This window comes from Sorex fumeus, unplaced genomic scaffold, assembly GCF_029834395.1.
Source record: "Sorex fumeus unplaced genomic scaffold, SorFum_2.1 ptg000122l, whole genome shotgun sequence".
NCBI lineage: Eukaryota > Metazoa > Chordata > Mammalia > Eulipotyphla > Soricidae > Sorex > Sorex fumeus.
This window is the reverse complement of record NW_026606179.1, coordinates 23,380,285-23,405,661: the sequence shown is the minus strand read 5'-3', so window position 1 is coordinate 23,405,661 and position 25,377 is coordinate 23,380,285. Positions and strand designations below refer to the sequence as shown.

Sequence of the window (25,377 nt, the reverse complement as noted above, 5' to 3'; positions counted from 1 at the left end):
GAAAGTTTTGTAGCTGTGGCTCACTGTGATTCAATTTGAAAAAAGGAAAAGAAAATGCTGGCAAGGAGAGTAAGTCAAGTCTGAGAGGGGCTCAGGGAGACCCAAGCCCATTTGCCCCTGAATTTCTCTTTGCATTCTGAGCTCTGAGACATAGCCCAGCTGGAGTCCCTTAGGAGAGGCTACCTTGAGTATTTGTTTTGTTTGGGGCTCACCCCTAAAACTCCTTAGGCCTTACTCCAGGCTCTGTGCACAGGGAAAACTTCTGGGCTTGGAGGAACATATGGGATGCAGGGGATGAAACTGGGTTGGCCACAGATAAGCCAAGAGCCCTCCCCACTGGCCCTTGACTTGGGTTTCTGGTCCTTGTGGCTGACAGCATCCTAAGGACCTCTAGAGAGGACAGCTTTGCCATATCACTACTCACGTTCCCTCAACTGGCCTCTTCCTCCTTGGTTAGTGTGGTGAGTGGATCTCACTTTCCATGGGGGTGGGGTGTGCCTGACTCACTGCTTCAGAGCCTTGGCACAGAAAAGGTGCTTAGAGCACTGGCGGGACGGGGATGCAGTAGGAGGGAAGCCATTCTTGCCTGAGAACATCTGAATCTGAGGCTGAGGTACCAGGAAAAGTGACAGTGAGGATAAATGGTTTAGAGATGTCCCTTCTCTTGGGAGAAGAAAGTGTTGCCTCAACGGTGTTTTGAGCTGTTTTTGTTGCTATTGCTGTTGTTATTGCTACTGCTGGACTTGAAGAACACCCCAAGTTCCCAGAGATTCTGGGGTAACCCAGATCCTCCCTGCACCCCTCCCGACTCCCTACTAGACTACGGCTGGCCCTCCAAGTAAATCCAGCAAGGCTTTGCCTCTTGCCAGCAAAATTAAGGAGGCTGGGCTCATTTTCTGCTCTTGAAATACACTGTAAAAAGAAAAAAGAGAAGAAAAAAAGGAAAAAGAAAATCATCTCTTACTTTTCTAAATGGACTGGAATGCTAATTAAATAAAGACTGGGGTGGATGTGGAGGATGGGCAGGTCTGAGGCTTCTTTGGAGGGCCAGTTGCAGGGGCAGGTAGGGAATCACTCTTGTTTCTCTGTGCAATAAATATCCTTTGCTGACAGTATAGGAATTCAAGGGGATGAAAGTCACCCCCAGGGCTGCAGTGATGTCCCGTGGGCACTAGGTTCTCGGGAACAATGTAAAGGCTGGAGCTTGGCTGCAGTTAGGGAGAGAAAGCACATTTGTATTCCAGGGCCTGGAAGCTTGCTGTTCTGGTTTTTATTTTCTTCGCTGTTATCTTAGACTTAGGAGCCGGAAGGAGACAGATAAGCTTCTTGGCGCTGATTATTTCAACTGCTGTGATGCTAATGATTCACAGGCTGGAAAAAAAAAATTATCCGGGAAGCCTTGTGCAGAGGGAGGCACCTCCGAGGACGTTCATTCTGTCGACAAATGTGCCCTTCGCAGTGGCATATTTTATCTGGTCTTGTTCCTGAGCTCCGTAGCCTCCCTGAATACATTTCCCCTCCCTTCTTGGGGAAAAAAAAAATTGCAAAAGATTGGAATAAGCAATTCGCAAAAGAGGAAAGGCAAGTAGCCAATAAACATATGAAAAGCTGTTCCAGCTAATACATGCAAATTGAAGCACTAAAACTTTTTTTCCTCCTGCCACATAAGAAAATATGATAGAAAGGCAGACAGAATGCCAAGAATTGCTGAGGATATACCCACTTTCTCCAGCTTTGCATCGAGGTCCAGGTGCAGCCCGGCAGGAGCGTCCAGCTGAACCCGCTCCCTCTGCTCCACCCCCCCTCGCCGCAGCTGTGAGCAGACCTGCCTTTGTGAGCGTGAGGAGGCTGCTCAGAGAGAGATTGGCATCAGAGACGTCATCCCAGGCTGCTCAGAGAGACTGGCATCAGGGACACCGGGAGGGGTTATTAGATAAGTGGCAACAGCATGCGGTGGCTGCCCCCAGGGAGGGAGCAGGTGCTCAGAAGGGAGGCGCTGACCTGCTTGCAGGAAGCCAGAGATGCATTGTCCAGTGGCTGTGATGTCAAGGAGAAAGCATTCCCAGACAGCACTGATGGTGATTGTGTCTCTGGGAAAGTCTGAACGTCATTTTAGAATGGGGTCTCTCTCTCTTTTTTTAAAAAAAAATTTTATTTAGTGAAACACCATGAGGTGCAGTTGTAGACGTACACATTTTTGTGCTTGGGTTTCAGTTATACAATGCTTGAGTAACCCATCCCTCCACCAGTGCCCATTCTGGTCTCTCCAGCTTCCTTATGTAAGCCATCCAGACTTAAGTCCCCGGACACGTGAAAAATGCTCAGCTGCACTAGTGGTAAAGAAATAAAAACAGATTGTGAGCTACAGTACTGCACCTGTGAGAACAGGATGTAGCTAACAGGACCGGGTAATGCGTATTGGCAGAGACGTAGAGAAAAACTCTACTGCCCTGTTGTGGGGGCTGGGTGGATTGGGTGCGGCCTCTATGGAAAATGGAGAGTTCTTAGGAACCCCAGAACGGAAATTCCAGACCACTTGTCATTACCACCCATTGGTGTTTCCCCCAAGGATAAGATAGAAACACCAATTTCTTTCTTTTTCTTTTGGGGTCACACCCGGCGATGCTCAGGGGTTACTCCTGGCTTGGTACTCAGGAATCACTCCTGGCGGTGCTCGGGGGACCATATGGGATGCTGGGAATCGAACCTGGGTCAGCCACATGCAAGGCAAACACCCTACCCGCTGTGTTATTGCTCCAGCCCCTAGAAACACCAATTTCAAGGGGCCAGAGAGGTAATACAGTGGGTAGAGTGCCTGCCTTGCAGGTGCTCAATCCCAGTGCGATTTCCAGCGTCCTTGGGACCCACCAGGAGTGATTCCTGAGTGCAGAGCCAGGAGGAAGCCCTGAGCACCTCACCACTGCCAAATGTGTTCCCTAAACTAAACAAGTCAAAACAAGACAGAATCACCAATTTCAAGAGTGTTTGCACCCTTAAGTTCAGAGCAGACCTATTCCCGGTACCCAATACAGGGAATTAATGTAAACGCTCATTGACAGGTCACAGGTCACTGGATAAAGAAACTGTGGGGTAAATGCTCAGTGGAATATTTTTGTCATTTCAAGAAATGAAATTGTGTCTTGTAGGACAAAATGGATGAATCTGAGGTGACTGACTATGCTAGTGAGATATGAAGTGAAAATCAGGGATTGGAAGATTTCCCTCTCAGCTGGATACAAGCAACTAAAGCAAAGCAACCCGCAGAAGGCAACAAAATTAATTCCTAGACTCAGTGAAAATCTGTGGTTACTGGCACGAGAAGGGAAAGTGTGTGGGAGAAAGGAGCAGAGGGAGTTTGGGGTGGTGGAATGAGTGCTGGGAATCACACACATTGGAGTGTCCGACACTAAAGCCCTGAACATTCTTCCTATGGTAAACTAACAATTCAATCCAGTAATAAACCGACCAGCAAAGCCTGGCAAGCTACTGTGGCATATTCAATATGCCAAAAACAGTAACAACAAGTCTCACAATGGAGACCTTACTGGTGCCCGTTTGAACAAATTGATGAACAAAGGGTGGACAAGGCTACAGTGCTACAATAAACCGAAAATTAAAAAAAAATAATCCCTAAAAGGACAAACACATGATTCCATCGATATGAGGACACTGTCATGGTTCAATGATTGGCAGGAGAGATAGAAGGGGGTTAAGACACTTGTCTTGAGTCCAACTGACCCGGGATCCATCCCTGGAACCCTTTATGGTCTCCTGAGCACCACCAGGAGTGACCCCTGAGCACAGGCAGGTGTGGCCCCCCTAAACAACAGAAGAAACAATTCCTAAAGTTAAAACAGAGTGATGAATACTGGGCTCGGGGGAGGAGAGAGAGGAAGGGAGTTTCTGTTCGGTGGGTATTGAGCTTTCACTCAAAACAGGCAGAATGTTCTGGAGAAGAGAGAGGTGGTGGACGTGCCACAATATAACTTTGATACTTGTATCTTGTATGCCCTGACAAGAGCATTTTAAGGCCGCTGGGAGAGAGTTCAGTGGTGAAAATTTTGAGTTACCCTCTCTCCGCCCACCAACCCCCCACCCCCACACACATAATGCCACATCAGTGAATGGTGGCAGTGACATGACCATAGGTGAAACCCGGCCAGCGCTATAGCCACCAACTCAGGGGACAGAGGGGAAGCTGCTTTAGGCAGGATAACTGTGACTGTCCATGGGGTGAGTCCGTTCTGATTTGGCTGCTTTCATATGCCCGAGGACAACGTGAAATCTCTAATTCTGTTTCCTATTCAGGAAGCTCCCTGGGCAGTCTCGCAGCCTGTCATCCCTCCGGCACAAGCTCCTGTCTGACAAGATTCCCTCAGAAGCCAAGGTGTCAATCTGGTGTCCCTTAAACCTGCCCACGAGAGAGGCTAGGGCAGGGGAGTATGGAGGCAGACTCTGGCCATGGACCCCACACGGTCAGTGGGGTGTCAGTCTCTCTGCATGCTACTGCGGCTGCATGGACCCCACCCCACTCCCAGTGGGGGTGCGTGCCCAGGGGAACTCACAGAGCAGGGGGTGATGGTGCTCTGGGGAAGGGGGTTCATGCAATCCACAGACAGGGAGGTGCCCAAGGGCCAGTGGTCCCCAACCTTTGCCTGCACCTGGTCTCCCTGTTCTGGAAGTCGGGAGGGCTAGAGGTGGTGTCTGGGCATCCGGTATGTGCCTGCCTTCCCTGGAGATGGAGAGATGTGACCGTATACCTGTTTGGTGCCACTGCTACACCCAGGGTGACGGTCCACCCCCAGCTCTGGCAGACTAACTGGCAGATAAGTTTCTGAGTGTATTTAGATAATGGTATTAGTTGTGACAAATCACCCCAAAGATTAGTGGCTAAAGAGCAAATATGGGGTTCCACTGGTGAGACAGCTCTGGCTGTGTGAAGGCACTGAACCTGACAGCTGGCACTGCACAGTTCCCTGAGCCCACCTGAGCTGAGCATTGAACTGTCTGGCTGGGGCCGGGCCAAGTACTGCTGGGAATTGGTCTGCAGGTCCCCTGAGCACTGCTTGGGGGCTGCTCCTCAGATCTTCTGTGCTAAGACCTGCCTCCCTGGGTATCCTATTAGTGTAGGGGCTCTCTTGGGGTTGCCAGTCAGAGGCCATGAAGGCTGCAGGGGAGTCTGAAGCCCCCACAGGAAGGGCTGAGTATATATGAGACAGCCCACCTCATGCCTTCTCTCAGGAGAGCAGGGGACCAGCGAGAGAGGCAAAGGGGTCCCCCAAGATAGTGGTTATGCCTTTGGTGACTTTCTCCACTTGGAAGTGACATCTCCTGCATTTGTCATTCGTAGAACAGAGCACCAGGTCCACGCCATACTCACATAGGCCGTCTATAAGACCCAGACTGGGGCCGGAGCCATAGTACAGTGGGGAGGATGTTTGCCTTGCATGCAACCAACCTAGGTTCGATTCCCAGCATCCGACACAGTCCCCCGAGCACCGCCAGGAGTAATTGCTGAGTGCAGAGCCAGGAGCAGCCCTTTAGCATTGCCAGGTGTGACCCAAACAAAAGAAGAAGAAAAGACCTGGACTGCCAGGAGCTGGGAACATTGGGGACAACTGTGGGACACAGCCCCTGAGACAGGCAAGGGGGTAGTCCTGTGACTCAGTTGAGCTATGACGTGCTTCATGGAGGGATTGTTAACAGACAATGCAAAGACAATGTGTAAGGTCGGGTTCTTGCACGGCAGACACCAAGCTGGAACTAGATGCAAGACCTTTATGGGGGGAGGGAAGTGCCTAACTGAGGATGGGGACCACAGGCCATGACCCCTGTAAAGGAAAGCAGGTAGGAATGGCAGGCCAGTTGCTAGGGTGCCGGGCTGAGCTCAAAGTTTGGGGACTGAGCTGGATAGATAAGGGAGATAAGAGAGATGAATAGAATGGAAACTTCTTGGGACCTTTCAAAAGAAATTTAGTTTTTTAAAAAAATTTTCTAAAATAGTTCACAATATTTGATTACATTTAATATTCAAACTCCAATCCCACCACCATTACACCTTCCCACCACCGTATTTCGGATGTTTCCATCCCAAATCCCAATCCCTGCTTCAAAGCAGAATCGAAATAATATATTTTGTATTTTTCATTATGAAAACCCCCTGAAAATGCTACAAGAAAGTATCCTTAGAGGAAAGAGTGTGAAGATTGTTGTATTCCACCCAGGGGCCATTAAGCCCTTCTATAAGAGATCACTAACATGTTGTTAGAGGTTGAGCCTTGTGGGCTTCTTGGGACTTTTCAACCTAGGATCTGGCACCCAGTGGTGAAACGCTGCCCCCGTGGGGTCCGTGGCTGCTCTATCTCTGTTTCCTCTCCCAGGAGAACCTCCACCAGAGAAAACTCATCACAAGGACGTTGTCCCGATACACTAAAGCCCTTGACATGGAAAAGTCTGGCCTGACTCAATGAAGATAGTGGCATTTGACCAAAGAATGTTGTTCTCCTTCTGTTGGGCTCCAAGCAGTGAACACTGTGCATGACAGGCAGTTGGGGCTCCCAGTCTATGTGGCTTTGAGCCTCCAGACCCTGCATTTTTTCTTCTCTCTCTCTCTCTCTCTCTCTCTCTCTCTCTCCCCTCTCTCTCTCTCTCTCGTGTCACACCCTGAGATGCTCAGGGGTTACTCCTCCTGGCTTTGCACTCAGGAATTACTCCTGGCAGTGCTCGGGGGCCCATATGGGATGCTGGGAATCAAACCCGGGTTGGCTGCATGTAAGACAAATGCCCTATCTGCTGTACTATCGCTCCAGCCCCTCTGTCTCTTTTCTTAATCCTTGTGGGGTCCCTGCTTCAGGCTTCTTCACCAGGGGCCGTTTCCCAGCATTTCAAGTTGCCAGTTAGAGAAGTCCACGGAGCCCAGCAGGAGCCTGGTGTGGACACCACAGCCACACACATGCAGGGAGCATGGGCACCGGACCTGTGAATAACCTGGGTCCAAGCTCATCACTGTGACTGACAGTGGGTGTGGGGGGACAGCCAGTGGCCATTAGACACAAACCCTACCTCACCCTTCTAGAAAAGCTGCATTTTAAGCTTTATGACAAGGGTAAGGAACTGCATTCACTGTGGCCAGAGAGAGCTCAGTGGGCCGAGTGCATGCTCTGCATACAGGAGTTCTGGGTTGGATCCCCCAGCCCCTGCCAGGAGTGACACCCCCCAAGTACAGAGTTGAGAGTAGCATGATGAGAGGGGTCCCAATCCCCAAAGCAAACCCAGCACCAAATGATGCATGGGTTCACTGTAACTAATGAAGTCTGGCAACTCACAAGAGAAACCGTGGTCGCAGAGCTCTCTGGGGCAGGGAGGGAAGAGAGTGGAGGGGGCAGGCCAGCCCTGAGGAGATGCCTGATTCAAGGACCCCAGGGGGCCTTATTCCCCACAGGGTGGGACTTAAAGGAAGATGGGAGACCCCACAAAAGGCAGCTGCATCCCGCAGTCACGGCCTCACCTCTCCTGGCTAAGTATCTGCTGGCCCTTTACTCTGCGGGAGCGGTAGAGCCTCTGGGGCTGTTGATGCCTCTTGAAAGTGCATCTTCTCTTGTGTGTGCAGGCAGAGAGAAGCACAAGCTCTGCCTGGCTCTGCAGAAGGAGGAGGGGGCCAGGGAGAAGGGCCAGTCCTGACTGGGGCCACTAAGGAAGACGCGTCCATATGCTAGTTTCCTTTTTTTCCCCCCCTTTTTACATTTTTGCTTTTTTAAATTTTTTTTGGTGGGTCACACCTAGCATTGCACAGGGGTTACTCTTGGCTCTGCACTCAGGAATCACTCCTGGCAGTGCTCGGAGGACCACATGGGATGCTGGGAATCGAACCCGGGTTGGTCACGTGCAAGGCAAACGCACTATCCGCTGTGCTATTGTTTTAGCTCCCACTTTTTAAATTTTTGTTTTGCCACACCCAGCGATGCTCAGGGGTCACTCTTGATTCTGCACTCAGGAATTACTCCTGGAGGTGCTCAGGGGACCATATGGGATGCCAGGGATTGAAACCAGAGTGGGCCACGTGCCAGGCAAATGCCCTCCCCACTGTACTTCTGCCCTCTCTCTGCAACTCTGACAGCTAGGAGACTCCCCCCCCCCCGCCCCGCCCCCCTGCCGCCACCACGTGCTCTTGGGTTTCCGTAAGACGCCTGGCTCCGGGTCCCAGCTTTGCCCCCAGACCCCGCTCTCTCTGCCTGTTGTCTTTACTATGGCATGCACAGGGTTAAGGCACCCTGGTCTGTTAACCAGCCTCAGGATTCTGACGCACTTGGCTCCATTAATAATTTAGAGAGGTGCATTGAATGGGATTGATTCTCCCCCAATCAATACACGAATGATTATTGTTTCAGGGCACAGCTGACTGCTTCAGCAAGGCCAAAGGGAGCCTTTTGATTGAAAATTGGAGCCGCACTTATCACTCAAAATTACCGAACAGAGGGTTATGTAAACCAAGGGCGATCTGGTTGCTCACATTTTTATTGCAATGAAAGCTTTTTTTTTTTCCCTTTCAAATTTGGGAATGGCGCTTTTATGACAAGCTGACGACCACAGTTCCAGGCCCATCATTTTAAAATTACAGCCCAGTGCTGAAGGTGAAATGATTTTACTGCCGCTTAAATGGCAAGAAGCAGCTATGGCTTGGGGAACGTCCAAGGCTGCATTCACTAGGCCACACGGAGCCCGGCCCCAGGCAGGGGTGGTGGCAGTGGCAGAGGTTGGGCCGCCTCTCTCTCCCAGTCACACTCTCCAGGAGGCCGAGACACCAGGGCTCCTACTGACCCCCCGACGTCACAAGCCCGGCAGCTGCGCCCCACAGAGCTCAGGTGGGAATGTGGAGTGTTTCCCTCCTCCCCAGGCCAGCAGTGCTGGGACGGGCAGCGTTGCACTCACACTTGTTTGAAGTGGGGGGGGTCGCCCACAATCTCACGGTGTTGGAGGGCGTGCTGAGTTCTCTGTTGAGGTGTTCTCTCGCATTCTGCTTGTAGTGCTCTCGGGATGACGCTGTGATGCTCACATGTGTTCACTGAGTGCATAGCTTCAATTGTGGGGCTCACACACACTTGGCCGAGGTGCACCAGAAATAGCATGCTTCCACCTGGGGGGCCCCAATTGTAGAGCTCCTGGGATTACATTCAGCACACGTGGGAGGGACCAAGAGTCAAACTCAGGCCTCACTCTTGAGAGGCCGCTGACCACCTCTGTGCTATCTTGTGGGCCATCCTAGTGTGTGTGTGTGTGTGTGTGTGTGTGTGTGTATACATATATATATTGCTTTTTCAGGGTCAGGGGAAAGAGGACCATCATTGTCACTGTTTTTTGGCATATTGAGTACACCATGGGTAGCTTGCCAGGCTCTGCTGTGTGGGCAGGATACTCTTGGTAGCTTGCCAGGCTCTCCGAGAGGGATGGAAGCTTTTGGGGCAGCCTCTAATCACCTTTACAAGTGTTCCCAGTCAGGCATATATGTGCGCAGGTTACGAATGGAGACGTTACTGGTGTGCGCTCGAGCAAATCGATGAATTTGGGGGACCATATGGGATGCTGGGGCCTTAACTCAGGTCAGTGACTTGCAAGGCAAGCGCCTCACCCACTGTACTACCTCTCCAGTCCTTCTTTAACCACTTCTTTACAATTATTATCTGGGGCCAGAGTGAAAGTACAGAGGGTAGGGCATTTGCCCTGCACACGGCCGACCCAGGTTTGATCCCCATCATCACATATGGTCCCCCAAGCACCGCCAGCAGTGAATCCTGAGTGCAAAGCCAGGAGTAATCCCTGAGCATCGCTGGGTGTGACCCAAAAAGCCAAAAAAATAAAATAAAATAAAATAAAATAAAATAATTATCCAACACCCATCTCTTTGCAAGTGTGACAAATGTCCCTAGTTTCCCTCCTATGCCCCCCCACCTCCAATGGGGCAGACACTTTTCTGTTTAGTTTGTTTTGTTTTTCTTTTTGGATCACACCCAGGGATGCTCAGGGGTTACTCCTGGCTCTGCACTCAGGAATCACTCCTGGTGGTGCTCAGGGGCCCATATGGGATGCTGGGGATTGAACCCGGGTCAGCCTCATACAAGGCAAATGCCCTACCCACTGTACTATTGCTCCGACCCCATGGCAGACACTTTTCCTATCTCTCTCTCTCTCTCTCTCTCTCTCTCTCTCTCTCTCTCTCTCTCTCCTCTCTCTCTCTTCCTCCTCCTCCTCCTTCTCCTCCTCCTCCAACCCAGGCACTGCGGTTTGCAATACAAGTACTAAAAGTTTATTATGTATATTCCTTTGCTTCCTTTCAGCACTCAGTTCTCATCCAGAGTGATGATTTCTAACTATCATTGTCATAGTGGTCCCTTCCTTGTCATAACAGTATCTCCCCACCCCCTGACTTGTGACAAACTCCCAATCATGGTCTAGTCTTCCTGGCCCTCATTTCTACTGTCTTTGGGTATTATTCTCATACTTTTTTTTAATATCCTGCAAATGAGTGTGATCATTTAATGTCTGACTCATTTCACCCAGCATGATACTCTCCATGTCTGTTCATATATAAGCAAATTTTCATGACTTTATTTTTCCTAATGGCTGTTAGTATTTCACTGTATAGATGTACCATAGTTTTTTGTTGTTGGCTTATTTTTTAATTTTTTCTTTTTAATTTTTGGGTCACACCTGGTGATGCACAGGGATTACTCCTGGCTCATGCACTCAGGAATTACTCCTGGCGGTGCTCAGGGGACCATATGCGATGCTGGGAATCGAATCTGGGTTGGGCACATGCAAGGCAAATGCCCTACCCACTGTGCTATCACTCCAGCCCCTAATGTTTTTCTTTTTGGGTCACACCCGATGATACTCAGGGGTTATTCAGGGGTTACTCCTGGCTCTGCACTCAGAAATTACTCCTGGTGATGCTCAGAGGGACCATATAGGATGCCGGGGATTGAACCCAGGTCGGCTGAGTGCAAAGCAAACACCCTCCCCACTGTCCTATTGCTCCGGTTGCACGTAACCACCACCGCCAGCATCTCCACAACTCCTTCAAGTTCCCAAACTGAAACTTAGTCACTGTTAATCAATTCCTCCACTTCCCCGTCCTTCCCAGCCCGGGCAATCACCTTCCATTGTCTGTCTCCTTGAATTTGGCTGCTTGAGGTTCTTCCTGTAAGTGGAATCATGAAGTGCTTGCCCTACGTGATTGGTGGATTTCACCCTGCTTCTTGTCCTCAGGGTTTATCTATGCTGTGGCCTGTGTCAGAGAGCCTTGGTGCTGATGATGTTGGTTTTTGGGTCACGCATGGCAGTGCTCAGTGTATACTCCTGGCTCTGTGCTCAGGGCATATTAAACATGTGCTCTACTCCTTGACCTATGTCCCTAGCCCTCAATGGCAGGGTTCAGAGGACGATAAGGGTTCATATGCGGACCATATGTGGCTGCATCACCCACATGCAAGGCAAGCACCCTACCCACTGTATTATGGCTCTGGTCCTGGGCCTCCCTTTTGATGACTGACTAATATTCCACTCGGTGGGCAGTCTGTGCCGCATACTGGAAGCAGCTGGTAATGGACATGGCTGCCTCCTCCTCTAGTTTATTGTGAATATTGCGAGACGCACCAATGTACAATCTGTCCCAAGTTCCTGCTTTCACTGGTTCCCGTCCATGCCCAAGAAGTGGTCTTGAAGGGTCATCGGGGAGTTCTGATGAAGGCTTTGAGAGCCTCTCGACGGCCACAGCGGCTGTTCCATCGTCCATTCCCATCAGGAAGGCACTGGGATTCCAGCTTCTCCACATCTTGGCCTGCGTCTCTTCTGCCCTTCTTTTTTTCTTTCTCTAATAGCCATCCTAATGGATGGAAAGTGGACTCTCATTGTGTGGTTTTGATAGCTTTGGTATTTTTCATTCAAATAATCTTTAACCCTTTCCCCGCCCCAAGCTCTTTCCTCTTTCTTGTCCTCCCATCTCAGTAATGAAAATTAATATTTTTTATAAATTAAAAAAAAAGACAAACAACCCGTGGATGGGGGGGAGGGGCTAGGGACATAGGTCAAGAGGTAGAGCACATGTTTAACATGCATGAGGCCCTGAGTTTAATCCCTGCTTGCAGGTACCCATGCTCAGTGCAGCCCTGATGGCCCCCCGGGCATCATAAGGTAAGACTCTGGTGACTCCTGAGCACTGCTGGGGTTGGCTCTTATTTAAAAAAAGATCAAAGTGAGGGGCCAGAGAGACAGGACAGTGGGCACGGTGCTTGGCTTGCCTGCAGCTGAGGGGGGTTTGATCTCTGGCGTCCCATATTGTCCCCTGAGCACTGCTAGGGGTAATTCCTGAGTTCAGAGCTAGAAGTAACTCCCCCTGAGTGTGTCCAGGTGTGACCCCAAACAAACAAAAACAAACCAAAAAAACCCTGAACGTGAACAAACTCTCAAAAAGTAGATCAGTTGTTTCATGATGTGCAGTGCCACATTGCCAGGCAGGGAGAATTGTTGACAATGAGCCCCAAATTCCCAGGGGGTTATGAGGTTATGAGATTTGGCCTTATAGAGGGGACAGGCGAACCCTAGGGCTTTTATTAACCCTTCCCACTCGGTTTGAGGTTTGGATGTATGGTGGGTTCACAGTTTCCTTTACTCTCAGTTCGATGGGGCACTTGTCCTAAGCCGGCGTTGCTTCTATAACTGCTACAACCAACGTCTGCGGAAGCAGAAAACAGCACGGGGTGGAAACTGAACCTCCCGCCCCCGCAATGCCCCGCGTCTAAGGGACATTTCCGCCCTGGCCAGACTGCCCGGTTCCATGGGCAGGCAGCAATCTGGGCGGAATTCTGAAGCCAAGTCCAGTTGGCACGGCGGAATCATTTATTTTGTTTATTCGACTCTTACCTCTTTCATACATCTCTCCAGAAGTCTGCTGGGATGTGGGGGGTCACCAAAGAAAAACCAGCAAAACTAAAAGGCCTTTTTGGGTTTTTTTTTTGTTTTTGTTTTTCAAATTAAAAGCTTTACCAACCTAGTTAGCCTGCCCAGAGAAGGTGGATCAGCGAGTCAAGGGGCAACCTCAAACCTCTCTTCTTTCCTGAAAGGCGACCACTGGAGGGTTGTGGGGGTTAGGGGTGCCGTCAGATAAAGCGCTCCTGCCAGGGACCTTAGCGGGGCGGGGGCGGGGGGGGGGAAATCTCAATCTCACATGAGGCCCAGGGGAAAGGACTGACCCTGCTGGACCTCAGGGGCCTCCTTCTCAATCCCCGCGGCCCCTCGGGCTGGATGCGCGTCCCCATTGGCCTCCCACCCCAGCAGCGCCGTGAGCCGGAGTCGGGGATCGGGTGTGCAGTGTGTGTATGTGTGTTGCGGGGGGGCGTTCCACAGGCCTCCGAGGGCCCGGGGCCGCACAGAGAGTTGGTCCCGGTGGGTGACCGCCCACGGGGGCCGTGGCAGACGAGGGGGGCCCTTCGCGGCCGGCCGATAGGGACCCTGCGCTCCCCGCAGCCCCCTCCAGCCGCGCGGTCCTGCCGCCTAACCCTCCTCCCGCCCGCAGACGCGCGCGCCGCCAGGGTGTCCGGCGGGGCAGCGCGCGGGGCAGGGGCAGCGGCGGCGGGAGCTGTCCAGCACCGAGGCGGGGCGCGCGCCCCGGCCCGCCCCGCCGCCGCCGCCGCCGCCGCCGCCGCCCGCGCCACTGCGGCTCGGCGGGCGCATCACGTGGCGGCGCGGCGCGGCCTCCAGGCTGGGCGCGGGCAGGGCGTCCGGGCGCACCCTCCGGGCCGGCGGGGCATGGGCGCGCCGGGGGTCGCGGCGGGCCGGCGGCGGCGGCGGCGGCGCGGGGCCTCCCTGGCGGCCGCCGCCGAGCCCCCGCGGGGTCCGTGACGCCGCGGCCGATGTGGCCCCGCGCGCGCTGCGGGCCTGCACCGCCGCCTGGCACCGACGCGGCCGCCCGAGCCGCCCGAGCCGGGGCCCCGCGCCCGGCATGGAGACGCGCGCGGCCGCGGGGCCGGAGCGGGCGCCGGGCGTCCGGGCGCAGCTCGCCGTCGTCTGTCTGGGTGAGTGGGCCCGGGGGTGGGGGCGGGGGTGGGTGGGAGGAGGCCGGCTGCGGGGTGGGGTGGGGTGGGGGGCGCCCCCCTCGGGGCTGTTGGCTGGCTGGCACGCACGGCCGGTGCACAAAGGCCCGGCCGGCTCCCCGCGACCCCCCAACTCCCCAACCCCCGTGCGCCCCGGGCGGGTGCGGGCCGAGAAGGGGTGCCGGGCGGGGCGGGGGGCGGGGGCGCCCCGCGCGCCCCTTTGTGTCCGGCCGCGCACCTGCCGCCTCCAGCTCCTGCGCGCCGCCGCAGGGTGTGGGCAGACCCTGGGCGAGGAAGGAGTTAAGGCCCGGCCCACATGGCTCCTTTATTTACCGAGATGGGGGGAGGCCGTGGCCCCCGCTGTGGCCTCTCCACGGGAGCCCCTGAAATGACGCTGAAAAGTTCGTCCTGCCCGCAGCCCAGGTGGGGGGGGGCGCCCGTTTCCTCGAGCCGTGCTGACCCCCTCCTTGCCGCCCTCCCCGTGCCTGTCCGGCTCAGGGGTGTCCTGCTGGCAGTGGACAGCTGAGGGTGCTGACAGGGGACAGCGCGCCTTGCTCCCCGAGGCAGGGGGCTGGGGCTCTCCGCTGGCCTTGGCCGCCCCCTCTCCAGGGATAGGAGCGGAGCGCTGGGAAGTGTGGCGTGCACATCCTCGTCCCGGTTTCTCGGGGAGGGGGTGCTTAGCTTAAAGCCAGGTCCCTGGGGGGCTGGCTGGGGCTTGGGGAGAGCTGCCTTGCCTTCCTTCTCAAGGACGACTTGCACCGTCAGAACCCTTCTAAAATGGGGGGGGGGGGGAACCTGAACCGTGTCTCCATCTCTGGGACCAGGGGCATCCCATTCCCCCACCTGGTTGGGTGGTCTCTAGACGTGTGGTCCCCGCTCTAAGGGGATGGTCGGCACTCTTCCCCCCCAGATTGTCCAGGTTCTCAGAGCCGGGACAGCTGGCTCTGTCCCACTTTCTTCCACCGTGGGATGCAGGCAGCTTCTGGGCCCCCGGGGGCTGTGGTGGGTGCCAAAGTCTGAGACAGCAGGGCCAGCCGGGAATGGGCATCAGCTGCCCTGCACCCCGCAGCCCCCCTGAGCGACGACTCTGTCTCCTGCAGTCAACATCATCCTCACCGGGCAGCTCAGCAGCGCAGTTCCTGCTCTAGGTGAGTCCTTGCTCCTCCTCCTCCTCCTCCACCTCCTCCTCCTCCTCCTCTTCCTCCTCCTCCTCCTCCTCCTCCCACCTCTTCCCTGCCCTGCTGGGCTCAAGCAGAGTCCTGCCCCCACCACCCCATCTGTATTTATCCCAGAGCAGCCTCTGTGGGTTCTCAGTCTTCTCTCCTGTAAAATGGGCACAGTCATGTGCTTACCCCCTGAGCCCGTTATTGAGGCGAATGAATTAACGAGGCAAGGCGTGGGCAGCATACACAGCACCACGAGCAGCATGCCTGCACCCGGGTAGTTGGGGTCCAGGTCTTAGTATATCGAGGTGTGAGTGAGTGGGGGCAGGGGCCATGCCTGACACATGGATCGATCGGTCCTTAACATGTCCCAAGAGGAGGGTGCTGTCCCCACTCAGGGCTGAAGGAAGGCTGTCTTGATGGTGTCCCTGCAGGAGGGACTGACACAGTGGCCGAGCATGGCTGATCCCTGTGGGCACTGGATTGGGGTGGGGGGGAGTGTCTCCGATCAACAAGCTTGATCTTGTTGCCCTCTCCTGCAGGGCAGGACAGAGGGCAGCCCCCTGGCAGAGGGTCGGTAACCATGGTAAGCAGCTGCCCAACAGGCTGGCAGAGCTTATGAAAACACAGAGCCAGCTCCAGGCCGCCTCCTGCTGGTGAGGGGAGGGCCTTGCACCCCCAGCTGTGCCCAGCAGAGCAAAGACGGGCAGGAGTGGGCTGTCAGGAGTGGGCTGTCAGGGGCTGAAGGCAAAGGCAGGAGGCAGGGCCCTGTGGTTCCCGTTGTCCCCCCCTCTCGGGGGCTGCCGCCTTCCCATCTGCTGTGCTACGTGTTCCCCGACTTCCTGTTCTGCTCAGAATCGGGCGTCTCCACTGCCCGAGCCTGCGGGTCCACAGCCGCTGCCTTCAGGGCTTGCTCCAGCCACCCTGCCTCTCAGTCTGCCCTCCTGCCCTCCACTCCCCGCAAGGACCAGCGTTTGCTGACTCAGCTGCCGCCCTGCCTTGCTCAGCACCGCCGGCCCCGGCCTGTGTGCGTCCTGGCATCCTCCTGGCCCCGCCACCCCTGCCCCGGCTCATCTTCCCGTCCCAGAAGATCCAGGGCTGACTGTCCTGATGCATCGGTGTCTGAAATGCTGGGATGGGTGGGAGGTACGGGGAGGGCATTGGGCGTCACGTCTGTCTAGTGTTGGCCTGTGTCCAGCTTTGGCCTGTATCCCCACCACTGCCTCATGTGTGCCTGCACCCGGGCTAGCAGGGCCGAACACGGAGTCCAGCAGGCTCTGTGATCTCCTCAAGGCCCAGCCTGGCCCCCTCCTCGGGGTCCTGAGCTGTGTGAATGGTGACCCAGGCCCCTGTCCCTGGCCCCGTCCTCCCCAGGACATCAGCACTGATCCAGTGAGGCTCCCCCCCAGCCCCCCTCTGGACTGTGGTCACCTGACCACCTGACCCAAAATGAGTCCGGGCAGGGGCTTCTTCCAGGGCCCCTAGTCGGGTGCCGGAATCTGCAGATCGTACCTTCTGGCTGGACCTCTCCTGGCCCCGGATAGCTCTGTGGCCGGGGCATGAGGGCGTTCGGGTTGCCAAGCCACCCACCCCCGGCCACCGCCTCTCCTCCAGGGCAGTTGCCCATGACAGACAGGGTCAGTCCTTTCTCGTCCCTGCCCCCAGCAGCAGCCGCTGTGTGAGACCACGCAGGCTGAGGGGTGGGGGGCAGGGCCGCGGTTGGGGTCTCCAGGTCCTACTGGTGCTGGATCCTGGTGTGTGTGTGTGTGTGTGTGTGTGTGTGTGTGTGTGTGTGTGTGTGACCTCTGGCTGGTTGTCCAGCCTGGTGGTACCCTCCAAGCCCACGGCCATGTGATGCCCAGGTAGAAGTCCTGCGCCAGTTCCCATCCCTTCCCCGCAGCACAGTGGAACCTCCTTCCGGTCTGTCTGCGTGGAGGCCGGGGGCTGTTGGGGGTAGAGGGGGCGGATGCTGAGCCCCTGCTGACCCTTTTAAGAGTGAACTGGGACCCAATGGCGCTGCTGCCCCCGTGTGGGCATTTCGGGAACAGATGCGCGGGGCTCTGGTGTCGTTGAGTAGCGCAGGCGCTGTCCAGCCTTTGCTGCTCACTCCGTCGCTGGTGTGTGCAGAGGCATCTGTGATCCTTTAAAGAAGGGGCAGCCCTGGTTCTTGGCCACGGGGGTCAGCTGTGGGAACAGAGGCTGGTGGAGGTCCCCCCACCCCACTGGGCTCATTCACACGTGAAATGTGTGCCTTGTCTCTGAGCATCCCCAAACCTCTCCCTCCTTCCGGTCACCTCACGACCTCTGAGCAGGACGCAGGTGCCCACTCCCTGGCTGGGAGCCCAGGCTCTGGGCTGCCTTTGCGAGAGTGGGTGCAGGCGGTGGGGACAGGGGAGCTCTGGGGACACAGGTCAGGGCTGGTCTCCCAGGCCACAGCTGGGTACCCTATGGGAGACTGACCCTTGACACCCTCACACCAGGTGGTCAGCTCAGCCTTAGGGTTGGGGCCTCCTGGTTCTTTGGATCACTCCTGGAGCCTGAGCAGTACCAGGACTGGCCAGGTCACTCAGCGCTTGGTATTTCCTGAGTACCTACTGTGCACCAGCACTGGTGGGGTCCTGGGACCACATCAGGGCTGGCACATCTGGAAGGGATGTCACTGCTGCTGAAGTAGGGACACAGGAGGGGCAGCTGCAATGAAACCCCACCGGGAAAGTTCCTCCCCTTCCCCCTGCCATGCAGAAGCTGAGTGGGAGGTGTGGGGGCACTACCCCTTTCCACGACTGTAACGTGTGGGGTCCCAGCAGAAACCCCTGCTTCTAAGGAGACTCTGGAAGGTTCTAGGCAGTGGGAAAGTGATGAGGAGGTGTCCCTGGGCTGGGTAGAGAGATTGCTTGTCTCCCCAGCCTCCGTTCCCCCTCTGGTATGGTGAGCCCTGCTTTTCCCAGGTCGCTGTGGCCACCAGGTGGAGAAGGGTTGCAAGGTGCTGAGCCCAGGGAAGGTGTGCCAGGCCGTGGGCAGCACCAGTGTGTGAGACTGGGCACAGTGGCACTCCTCGCCAGGGCACCTGCCACACGCATTGTCCACACTTGAGAAGCCCGATGGCTCAAGGCTGGCAGTTAGAGGCTGAACGGCAAGGGACGAGGGGGCACCCTGAAGCTGCAACTAACTGGTTGTGTGGCCACAGGCAAGTCACACGCCTTCTCTGAACCTCAGGCTTCTCACCTGGGTATGGTGTTTGCCTCCAGTACCAACTTCCAACTAAGGCACGGGAGGAAGCCTGAGTTCCATCTGAGCATGGCTCAGCCTGTGTTTCTGGTTCGCCGGGACATGAGCCTTGTCCCCAGCCTCTGGCCTGAGTCATCGGTCAGCTGGTCAGCTTGTCTTCCTGGCCCAAGCTCCTCCCAGCAGGGCTGTCCTGTGCAGCCACCCGTGAGGGTACATTCCTGCAGCTGCCTCAGAGCCTGAGCTGTGTGTGACGCTCACCAGGAGGGCGGCAGGGGCCCCAGCAGGACGGCGTGGGTAGGGCAGGGCAGGATGTGGAATCCCCCAAGGCTGCCTCTTGGACTGATGTGCCAAGGGGAGTGTGGGCGGCTTCAGGGACAGGGCCCAGGTCCCATAGTGCAGGGCTTGGCTAGAGTCCTGCCCCACCCAGAACCATGTGGCTCCCCCCTCGGCCCTCACCCTAAGGACCAGTTCTGTGAAGCCTCAAATAGTGGCCTTGTCTGTAAAAATATTTAATGCTTATGCCGACTTATTTGATCTCTGATGGCCACCTGGGCTAGGTTTGCCCCCACCCTGGGGAAGCCTGTGCTGAGGCCACGGGGCTCAGGTCTTGCCCCCACTTCCCACCCGCAGGTGAGGCCGGCCTCTCGCCCCCAGCCACCTGCAGCGGGAAGCTGGAGCAGCACACAGAGCGGCACGGTGTCATCTTCAGCCCGGCCTGGCCCCTCAACTACCCGCCCGGCACCAACTGCAGCTGGTACATCCAGGGAGACCGCGGGGACATGATCACCATTAGGTGCGGGCCGGGAGCAGGGCTGTCTGTGTGTGCATGTACGGCAGGTGGGAGGTGTGGCGGGTGTGTGTGTGAGCAAGTGTGCATGAGCACACACCCGGGCCTGTGTGAGGCCTGTGAGATGAGCCACACGTGTGAGCACGTGTCAGCAGCTGTGGAGGGTCTGTGCGAGCAGATGTGTGGGAGCACGTGTGAGTGTGCGTGCGAGTGCGTGTGCACGTGTGAGTGTAAGTATCTCACATGAGTGTATATGTGTGTGCATGAGCAGGGGTGTGAGCGTATTTCACACGTGAGTGTGTACATGCGCACGTGTAAGCAGGAGTGTGAGCGAATGTGTTTCACATGTGAGTGTGTACGTGTGCATGTGTGAGCTGGGGGGTGAACATATGCATCTCACACGTGACATGTGTTTGCACATGTGACGGGTGTGAGTGTATGATTTCACATGTGTGTACACGTGCATGTGTGGGCGGGGGTGTGAGCATAGGTATCTCACATGAGTGTATATGTGTGTGCATGAGCAGGGGTGTGAGCGTATGTATTTCACACGTGAGTGTGTACATGCGCACGTGTAAGCAGGAGTGTGAGCGAATGTGTTTCACATGTGAGTGTGTACGTGTGCATGTGTGAGCTGGGGGGTGAACATATGCATCTCACACGTGACATGTGTTTGCACATGTGACGGGTGTGAGTGTATGATTTCACATGTGTGTACACGTGCATGTGTGGGCGGGGGTGTGAGCATAGGTATCTCACATGAGTGTATATGTGTGTGCATGAGCAGGGGTGTGAGCGTATGTATTTCACACGTGAGTGTGTACATGCGCACGTGTAAGCAGGAGTGTGAGCGAATGTGTTTCACATGTGAGTGTGTACGTGTGCATGTGTGAGCTGGGGGGTGAACATATGCATCTCACACGTGACATGTGTTTGCACATGTGACGGGTGTGAGTGTATGATTTCACATGTGTGTACACGTGCATGTGTGGGCGGGGGTGTGAGCATAGGTATCTCACATGAGTGTATATGTGTGTGCATGAGCAGGGGTGTGAGCGTATGTATTTCACACGTGAGTGTGTACATGCGCACGTGTAAGCAGGAGTGTGAGCGAATGTGTTTCACATGTGAGTGTGTACGTGTGCATGTGTGAGCTGGGGGGTGAACATATGCATCTCACACGTGACATGTGTTTGCACATGTGACGGGTGTGAGTGTATGATTTCACATGTGTGTACACGTGCATGTGTGGGCGGGGGTGTGAGCATAGGTATCTCACATGTGTGTATATGTGTGCACATGAGAGCGTATTATCACATGTGAGTATGTACATGTGTGCATGTGTGAATAGGTTTTATATGCACATGAGTGTGAGATGTGTCTGCACGCAAGCACATGTACGCACATGTGACTTGTGTGTGCACATGTGTACCTGTGAATGTGGGAGCAGGCTTGTGGGCATATGTGTGAGCAGGTGTGTGTATGTTGTGTGTACACAGGTGAGTGCATGTGTGAGAACAGGCATCTGTACACCATCTGAATAGTGTGTGTGTGTGTGTGTGTGCAGAGCCCCCATGTGAGCAGGGCTAGGACATGCATGTACATGCATGAGCAGGTGTGTGTGCAGCCTGTGAGCTCTGAGGGTAGCTGTGGCTGGCTGTGGAGTTGCTGTGGAGCCCAGATGCCTCGGGGGCAGCTGGAGGTGGCGGCACAGGTGGCCTCTGTCTTGCAGCTGTGACTTGAGCCAGCCTGTCCCGGGCTCAGACAGGGCCCTGCAGGGAGGGAACCAGCTGCAGAGGGCGGAGCTGAGGCTGGAACCCCAGCCTGGGGAGGGGCAGGGACATTTGGCTGGGCAGTGTCCAAACCACAGAGCACACCTGGCAGGGACTTCCTTCAGACCACCTTCCTGACTGGCTGGAGAACTTTGCACAGCCCACCGCAGTGGGTCAGCACTCCTGCCCTGGAATGAGCCCACCTGGCCAGGGTGACACCCCTCCCGGGGCAGGCTGGCGAGTGTGTGGGCCTGGCCCCCAGTGCCAGGCTGGCGTGGTGGGTCAGGTGTAGGAGGGAGCTGTCCACGCTGGGCTGCTGTGTTGTGCGGAGCGGCCATGTGAGGCCATGGGCGAGCTCAGCGCGGGGTCTCGCTGCTTTCTGGGCCCACCCAGAGCCCGGGCCTGACTTGGTTCCTGGGCCGTGTGGATGCTGCCTGCCGGCGCCCACGGCGACCACCCTCTGCCGCTGCAGCTTCCACAACTTTGACGTGGAGGAGTCCCACCAGTGTTCCCTGGACTGGCTCATGCTGGGCCCCGCGGCCCCACCCCGCCAGGAGGCCTTCCGGCTGTGCGGCTCCGCCATCCCTCCCGCCTTCATCTCCGCCCGGGACCACGTCTGGATCTTCTTCCACTCGGACGCCTCCAGCTCAGGCCAGGCCCAGGGATTCCGTCTCTCCTACATCCGAGGTGATGCGGGGGAGGCAGCACCCCACATTCGGGGCACCCTCGGGGGACTCCCTAGGCCCAGAGCAGCCGCCAGCCCCCACCAAGCCCTTGGGCTTCGCTCGGTCCCAGCCCAGGGGATGGCACCTGCCTGGGGCTGTTGCTGTCGCCCTGGGGTGCCACCCTGATGCTTCCCCTCCCCTGCCCCCCACAGGGAAGCTGGGCCAGGCGTCCTGCCAGGAGGGCGAGTTCCACTGCGACAACGGCAAGTGCCTGCCGGGCCCGTGGCAGTGCAACACCCTGGATGAGTGCGGGGACGGCTCGGACGAGGGCAACTGCTCGCTGCCCGCCTTGGAGCCGCCGGGCAGCCTGTGCCCTGGGGGCACCTTCCCCTGTAGCGGGGCGCGCTCCACGCGCTGCCTGCCGGCTGAGCGCCACTGCGATGGCCTGCAGGACTGCGGCGACGGCTCGGACGAGGCGGGCTGCCCCGACCTGGCGTGCGGCCGGCGGCTGGGCAGCTTCTACGGCTCCTTCGCCTCCCCGGACCTGTTCGGCGCCGCCCGCGGGCCCTCGGACCTGCACTGCACGTGGCTGGTGGACACGCAGGACCCGCGGCGCGTGCTGCTGCAGCTGGAGCTCCGCCTGGGCTACGACGACTACGTGCAGGTGTATGAGGGCCTGGGCGAGCGCGGCGACCGGCTGCTGCAGACCCTGTCCTACCGCAGCAACCACCGGCCCGTGAGCCTGGAGGCCGCCCAGGGCCGCCTCACTGTGGCCTACCACGCCCGCGCCCGCAGCGCCGGCCACGGCTTCAACGCCACCTACCAGGTGAAGGGCTACTGCCTGCCCTGGGAGCAGCCGTGCGGCGGCAGCGGGGCGGGCGGCGCGGGCGAGCAGGGCTGCTTCTCGGAGCCGCAGCGCTGCGATGGCTGGTGGCACTGTGCCAGCGGCCGTGACGAGCAGGGCTGCCCGGCCTGCCCGCCCGACCAGTACCCCTGCGAGGGCGGCGGCGGGCAGTGCTACGCCCTGGCCGAGCGCTGCAACAACCAGAAGAGCTGCCCGGACGGCGCCGATGAGAAGAACTGCGCCTCCTGCCAGCCCGGCACCTTCCACTGCGGCACCAACCTCTGCATCTTCGAGACGTGGCGCTGCGACGGCCAGGAGGACTGCCAGGACGGCAGCGACGAGCGCGGCTGCCTGGCGGCCGTGCCCCGCAAGGTCATCACGGCCGCGCTCATCGGCAGCCTGGTGTGCGGGCTGCTGCTCGTCATCGCCCTGGGCTGCGCCTTCAAGCTCTACTCGCTGCGCACGCAGGAGTACAGGTGGGCGGGAGGCAGGCACAGGTGGGCAGGGGCACAGGTGCAGGGGGATAGGGGAAAAGGTACAGGTGAACAGGGGTGCAGGTAGATGAGTACAGGTGGGCAGGGGCACAGGTGCAGGTGAGCAAGGACACAAGTACAGGTGGGCAGGGGTACAGGTACAGGTGAGTAGGGGCACAGGAATAGGTGGGCAGGGGTACAGGTACAAGTGGGCAGGGGCACAGGTGGGCAGGGGCACAGGTGCAGGTGAGCAAGGACACAAGTACAGGTACGGGTACAGGTGAGTAGGGGCACAGGAATAGGTGGGCAGGGGTACAGGTACAAGTGGGCAGGGGCACAGGTGGGCAGGGGCACAGGTGCAGGTGAGCAAGGACACAAGTACAGGTACGGGTACAGGTGAGTAGGGGCACAGGAATAGGTGGGCAGGGGCACAGGTGGGCAGGGGCACAGGTGCAGGGGGATAGGGGAAAAGGTACAGGTGAACAGGGGTACAGGTAGATGGGTACAGGTAGACAGAGGCACAGGGACAGGTAAGGGTACAGGTACAGGTGGGCAGCGGCACAGGTACAGGTGAGCAGGGACACAGGTCCAGGTGGGCAGCGGCACAGGTACAGGTGGGCAGGGGTACGGGTACAGGTGAGCAGGGGCACAGGAATAGGTAGGCAGGGGCACAGGTGCGTGTGAACAGGGGTACAGGTAGATGGGTACAGGTGGGCAGCGGCATAGGTACAGGTGAGCGGGGCAGAGGTACAGGTGGGCAGGGGCACAGGTACAGGTACAGGTGGGCAACGGCAGAGGTACAGGTGAGCAGGGACACAGGTGCAGGTCGCGCCTGTGGGAGGGCGTGAGCTGGGGACAGCAGTCCGGCCTGCTGTGGAGCCCTGCCGTCCCCGGTGGCCCTGCCACGTGTGCTCTGCGCCGGGCTTGCAGGGCCTTCGAGACGCAGATGACGCGGCTGGAGGCGGAGTTCGTGCGGCGTGAGGCGCCGCCGTCCTACGGGCAACTCATCGCGCAGGGCCTCATCCCCCCCGTGGAGGATTTCCCCGTGTACAGCGCCTCCCAGGTGGGCCGCGGGCAACCCCGAGGGCCTGGGGTGCGGATGGGCACGGGCTCCAGGAGGTGGGGGACGCCTACAGGAGGCGTGCGAGGTGGCGCTGCTGAGCGCTGCTGAGCGCCTCCCGCGGGCTCCGCCGCCGCTTCCCCGCAGGCCTCCGTGCTGCAGAACCTGCGGACGGCCGTGCGGCGGCAGATGCGCAGACACGCCTCCCGCCGGGGACCCTCCCGCCGCCGCCTCGGCCGCCTCTGGAACCGGCTCTTCCACCGGCCGCGGGCGCCGCGCGGGCAGATCCCGCTACTGAGCGCCGCGCGCACCTCTCAGACCGTGCTGGGCGACGGGCTCCTGCAGCCCGGCCCAGCGCCTGCCCCGGAGCCCCCGGCACCCCCGAGCAACCCAGACAGCCCCGGGGCTGCTGGAGACGCACCCCCCGGGGACGCAGGCTGTGAACCAGAGGGGGGACCTTCCGGACTGTCGCCAGGCCAGGAGTGTGGGCCCGAGGACATGGACAGCAAAGCGCCTCGCAGGGACGCTCTGGAGGACAGCCCCGGCCCCGCGGAGCCCCCACGGGAGCCCAGTGCAGCCCTGGACCCTGCGGCCCCCGCCCCCACCGCCAGCAACACCCCAGGCCCCCACCCAGCAGAGCCCCTGGGTGTCTGCAGGAGCCCCCTGACACCCTGCTCCCCAGCGCAGGAGGCCAGTGACGACGAGGCCCTGCTGGTCTGCTGACCTACTGGACGCTCTGGGGACCGCCACAGCCCCGCTTTGTAACCAGGGAATACACAGTCGTTTCTACCCTGCCTCCGTGTCCTTTCTTATGCAGCCCGCACCTGCTGGTGGGCACACTGATGGGCAGACGGGGTGGGGTGGCATGGGGTTCCTGGTGTGTGCACCCAGTGGCCTGCAGTCTTGGCTCTGCCCCCTTTTTTCCCGGAAACCCGTGGCCAGGAGGAGGCATCTGGGGGTGTCTGTGCCTCTGGCTCTCTTCACCCCGAGGAGTGCAGGGTCTGGGAACTGGGCCGTGGGCCTCTGGACCTAGTTCGTGGGGTGCTGTGGGCACTGAGCCCTCCTCCTCCTCCCAAGGGCATGGGAACTGCTGGACGGTGGGGTTCTGGTCAGTGTCCAGGCGCCAAGGCAAAAACTAGGGTGCTGGGCTCAGAACGGAGCAAGCCCTGGGTGGGCTGGAGAGCCCAGGGGGTTCTGTAAGTGCAAGTCCTGCTCAAAGCCTCAGTTTCCCCCTTGTAAAGTGGGCAGGGCTCCTGGCACCCACACTGGGTTGGATGGGAAACAGCAGCTTAGCAGGAGCC

The 25,377-nt window shown here is 57.6% G+C and overlaps 1 protein-coding gene across 1 annotated transcript; it reads left to right on the top strand.

The window, feature by feature from the left end:
* Positions 1-13,947: 13,947 nt before the first annotated feature.
* LRP3 (LDL receptor related protein 3) lies at positions 13,948-24,865 on the top strand. The gene is made up of 7 exons (XM_056135927.1): positions 13,948-14,066; positions 15,185-15,232; positions 19,106-19,268; positions 21,507-21,721; positions 21,912-23,019; positions 23,947-24,079; positions 24,224-24,865. Exons 1-7 carry the CDS (start codon positions 13,994-13,996, stop codon positions 24,797-24,799), a joined length of 2,316 nt encoding a protein of 771 aa, XP_055991902.1. The 5' UTR covers positions 13,948-13,993; the 3' UTR covers positions 24,800-24,865.
* The last annotated feature ends 512 nt before the right edge of the window (positions 24,866-25,377 follow it).

What these genes read in the sequence shown, in the direction of transcription:
- LRP3 (XM_056135927.1), top strand. Translation starts at nt 13,994, where the DNA reads ATGGAGACGCGCGCGGCCGCGGGGCCGGAGCGGGCGCCGGGCGTCCGG. An exon ending in GCTCGCCGTCGTCTGTCTGG is followed by an intron (nt 14,067 to 15,184) that starts GTGAGTGGGCCC and finishes TGTCTCCTGCAG; the next exon opens with TCAACATCATCCTCACCGGG. An exon ending in CTGCGCACGCAGGAGTACAG is followed by an intron (nt 23,020 to 23,946) that starts GTGGGCGGGAGG and finishes CCGGGCTTGCAG; the next exon opens with GGCCTTCGAGACGCAGATGA.